Here is a 4950-nt window from a genome sequence, read left to right on the forward strand (position 1 = left end):
AGAGATGTTCTTATTTAAAAGGAGATTGATAGTAATAAGTCATAAAATAAGCTTTCAATATAGAGATGTTCTTATTTAAAAGGAGATTATGGAATCTTACTATGAACAATAAAAAATACAATAGAAAATAGGAGGTTAACTAAACAAGTTTTCAAGGATGTCATCGATTCTTTTTGTGGTACCTAAAGTAAAAAAGTGTCGATGAAGGAATGTTTTTATGTCTAGTTCTTGAGTTTTAGTAAAGAAAAGAAAAGAATGGGAAAGAAAGTTATTAGAGAAAAGAAGAGAAAAAAGGAAAAAAAAAATTGTATTTAGTGTTCCCAAATTGGAAAAAAAAAATGAAAGGAAATTTAAACATTTTGTTTTTTCTTTCCAAATTAGAAGGAAAGTTCGGAAAGAAACTTTTTCTTCCATTTCTTTCCACCTTCGGGATCACTAATTTCTTTTATTTTTATTTTTCACTTCCATCCATTTTCTTTCTTTTCCCTTATTAAGTTAAACTCATGAACAAGGTGTTAAAAATAGAGGTTGTTGTTTTATGTTAAAAATATAAGTCTAGTTTAAGGGGAATGTTAACTAAACAAGTTTTCCGCTTTTAACTCTTTCTCCTCTGTCTACTACCATCGACTCTTGAAAGTTCAACCATCATTATCAAGAACAAATCGTGAAACCCAAATTACAATCCAACAAGATCGTAAAACCCTCCACCATCATCTTCCATCCCCACCAGACCATAAAACCCATAAAACCTAGCTAGTAATGTGTCCAACTCATGGATTTTAGATTTAATAAGTATTTGCAAAAATTCATATTGGATTTGGAATTTTTGTGTTTGATTTCAATATGTTTTGAAGAGGAAGAGATCCAAGACTAGAGGGGGTTTGTGTGTTTGATTTTGATATGTTTGAAGGGGAAGAGATCCACCATGATTTTGTCTTTGTAACCTGAATCCTTCTCTAGTGGTGTATCCGATCGTGGTGATATGGGGAAGGGGGAGACGTAGTGGTGATTTTAGGGACGGTGATGGTAGTAGTTTTAGGAGTCATTATAGTGGTTTTAAGAGAGACGTGAGGGTGTAAGGACATATGGGGTGTTCCGGTTTGAAACAATATAGTAATAATTTACTTTGTTCTAATAATAACATAAATAATGAAAAAAAAAATAACAAAATAAATATATATCATTAAGAGAAAAATTAAAGATATGGTAGAAACTAAACCTAAAAACAAAAACATATGGATGATCAAAGTTTAAAAAAAATATATAATAATAATAATAATAATAATAATAATAATAAAACAGCATCAAGGAGGCAAATTATAATCAAATGGACCGTTCGTGCCCTCCCATAGATAGACTTGTAGTAGGATTAAGACTTGAATCTTGTGAATAGTTGTAGTTGATATATTCTAATAATAGGTGTGAGACCCATATATTACATGAGTTTAATTAAAAAAAATAAGAAATTTTAACAATTTAAAAAATTTGAATTTATAAGAAAAATGAAAAAAAAATTGAATTATTAAAATTATTGAAACTTTAATGTATTGAATACATTACATATATAAACATTTTCTAATAAATACTTTACATATATATTACATTACACATTAAATATGGAATTTTAATTTAATAAAATGAAAAATCCAATAAAATGACAAATGGAAAATAGAAAATTTAAAAATTTTAGAAAATGTCAAGTGTCCAAATGAAGGAGAAGAGGACATGTGACAAAAAAACCTTCATTTATTATAGTAGATTAATTCAAAATTTATTTTTTTATCAATTAATCAAGTAGAAAATCTGTTAATTGATAGTTTAACTATTTTAATAGTTTTGGCCAGTAAATTTCGGTTGGAAGTTAAAAATGCTATAAGAAGCCTATAAATTCTCCTTAATAAATGAAAGTTTTTTTTTAACACGTGTTAATCTCTTATAGTTTTGACATTTGTCATTTTATTATATTTTTAGAATCCATATACTAATAAAAGAGTAGCTCTTTTGTCATGTGTCATCATATTAGACATTTTAATTAATATGTTGCCACTTGTCAATTTATTAGTTTTCCATTTTAAATTTATTAGATCTCCTCATTAATGTGATTCTATTTTAAATTTTAAATTTTAAATTATTGTTTTCATTAATTCAAGAAATAAAAAATATCTAATATATATTAAAAATTAATTTTATATATTTATTTGAATCAATGATTATAATTTCACATAACTAATAAAAATATCTCTTAAATTAATAATTTATTTAAAATAACTTATTAATAATTTTGAATTTTTGCTATAAAAGTTTGATTAATTTTCTAAAAGTAGTTCTCACGGGTTACAAATTAGTAAATAATATTCACATGTCAATTTGTAGGTTTTTTCAAATTTTAAATTAAAAAGCCACGTAATATTTATATATTTATATATGTAAAGTATTTAATGTAATAAATGTGATAATAATTGTAATTAATGGTTTCTTCATTCCTTATTTTAACTTTTATTGAAAAAAATACTTAATGTTTATATTTTAGTATTTAATCTTTTGTTTAATCAACCCGTGTAATACACGGGTTTTACACCTAGTAGATGAACAAATGACATATTTCGAGGTCTACATTTATCTTCTTTATAATTATTTTTTTCTGCAAATATAGGAATATAGGGAAATTCGTTAGATTCAAGTTTAAGTTGAAAACATATGGTTCTATCCAACATACACATCCATACCATGAAAATTTTATCTTAGAACATTGGCAGGTCTCAATCTGCATAATTATGTGTTTGTAATCATCAAATTCAAGTATGCTTTCTTAATTTCTATATATTGGATTCAGTTTATTAAATAAATTATATTAGTTATGTTTGAATATATTTTTCTATGCTAATGGTAATAATTGATTTTGTACTTCTATCACAATAATCTCCACCTGCCAATTCATAATTCATATGTAACTAAAACAATGTTATGAGTATTAACTAAAACAATGTTATGAATATTAACATAACCTGCATATCTGACGGGCTTATGAATGTTCATTTTTTTGCTTCCCTTTGTTGTAGATTTCAACTCCCTTTCTTTCATTCTCAACATTACAATGTATGCTTACAATCCAAAGCCCTAGCAACTATTGGTCAAGCCCTCTCACCCCTGTGGGATAAGTGTTTGTTGTTAGGGTGAGCGTTTGTACCGAACCGACTGGAACGACTCTTAGACCGGACCGATTTGACAGAAAATTGTGGACCTTGGACCGGACCGGTTGAGGTCGTTCTAGGTCCGATTTTCCGGTTCTTGCACCCATTGGACCGGTATAACTTTAGGTGCATATAGTACAACTCGTTAAAGCCATACTGAAAGTTACTTTATTTGTTATGACCGTAGGTGTGAGTATTGAACCATACTAGCTCTTGGACTGTACTAATTTTTCAGAAATTGATGAACATTGGACCGGACCTGTTGAGGCCGGTTCCGGGTCAGGTCCGGGCCACAGGTCTAAATGTTCACCCATATTTGTTGTGTACGAATTCAAGCCTAATGGCCCTCAGCCCACTCCAAACACTTATCCCTTCCAAATTGTCGTTTAGGTTTCTTCGGGGTTTTTTTTTTTTTTTTTCAAATCATGTTATGTATTTGGATCACCAAAATCCAAGACTCTAACATTATGGATGTAACACAAATTAAGTGTGGTCTCATCAGTTCTAATATTCTCACAATAATATCTCATATAAAACCTAAATTTTCAAGTATAGATTTCCACCTTAAAAAATAATTTCAACTTCTATAGTATTTGGAATCATTCAACCTTTTATTTAATTTTGTCTATATGCAATATAATGTGCCAGATGGTACAAAGGTGCCGCCTTGCCGGCGTCAAAGTAAGCAAGTTCCTCCACCGCCTTCTCCAGCAATTCTCCGGCGAATACCTTAGCCTTCTCAAGCCCCATCAGCTTTGGATACGTCGCTTTATCACTCACCAGATCTTTTCCTGCCGTCTTCCCCAATTCCTCCGACGACTTGGTAACATCCAATATATCATCCACCACCTGAAACAACAACCCAATGTACCTCGCGTATTTCCTAACCCTTTCCACCTCGCCGGAGTTCCCACCTCCCAGTAAGGCCCCACCAACTACCGCCGCTTCCAGCAGCTTCGCCGTCTTGTGCACATGAATGTACTCTAATTTATTCAAATCAACATCTTGCTTACCTTCACTACAAAGGTCAACTATTTGACCTGCAACAAGCCCTTGAGACCCAACCGCAGACCCTAACTCGCTTATAGCCTGAACCACCCTCCCAGGCCCAACCCCTATGGTTCGTGTGGCTAAATGCTCGAACGCTAAAGAAAGCAACGCATCACCGGCTAGGACTGCAGTCTCCTCACCATACACCTTGTGGTTCGTGGGTTTTCCTCTTCTCAAATCATCATTATCCATGCATGGAAGATCGTCATGAATGAGTGACATCGTGTGCACCATTTCTACAGCTGACGCCATTGCCATGGCGCACACCTCCATCCCACCAACAAGCTCGCATGATGCAAGGCATAAGATGGGTCGCACTCGTTTCCCTCCAGCAAGTAGCGAGTACCTCATTGCCTCGTGTATTTTCAATGGTTCTTGCAACGGAATGGCTGATTCCAAAGCTTCATTAACGAGGTTCGCCTTCTCGTTCATATAAGTATTGAATTCGAACCCTTTGAGGACTGGGAATTGCACCAGATTGGTTTCGGGTATCAGCAGTTGTTGGAGTGTGATTGGGGGAGTGGATGAAGAGGAAGGTACGACATAGGTGGCATTAATTATCGAGGAAAGGTGTATTCTTTGTGGGTATTTGGCAGGGTTTTGGGGAGCACTAATGAAGATGTTTTTGTGATAGAATGAGTTATTCTTGATGGAGATAGAAGAAAGCAAAGCCATTTGTAAGTTGGATTCTTTGTGGCGTTTGATGGAT

At 32.6% G+C, this 4950-nt stretch overlaps 1 protein-coding gene across 1 annotated transcript; it reads right to left on the reverse strand.

Moving 5' to 3' along the window:
- Positions 1-3755: 3755 nt before the first annotated feature.
- On the reverse strand, positions 3756-4950 carry LOC145036674 (geranylgeranyl pyrophosphate synthase 7, chloroplastic-like). The gene has a single exon (XM_078985141.1). The coding sequence runs from the start codon at positions 4914-4916 to the stop codon at positions 3807-3809; it is 1110 nt and encodes a 369-aa protein (XP_078841267.1). The 5' UTR covers positions 4917-4950; the 3' UTR covers positions 3756-3806.

This window comes from Lactuca saligna, chromosome 3 (genome assembly GCF_052625555.1).
Source record: "Lactuca saligna cultivar CGN05327 chromosome 3, ASM5262555v1, whole genome shotgun sequence".
In the NCBI taxonomy this organism is placed as follows: Eukaryota; Viridiplantae; Streptophyta; class Magnoliopsida; order Asterales; family Asteraceae; genus Lactuca; species Lactuca saligna.

Excerpts from the sequence above, each read along its gene's own strand:
- LOC145036674 (XM_078985141.1), bottom strand. The coding sequence starts at position 4,916 with ATGGCTTTGCTTTCTTCTATCTCCATCAAGAATAACTCATTCTATCAC.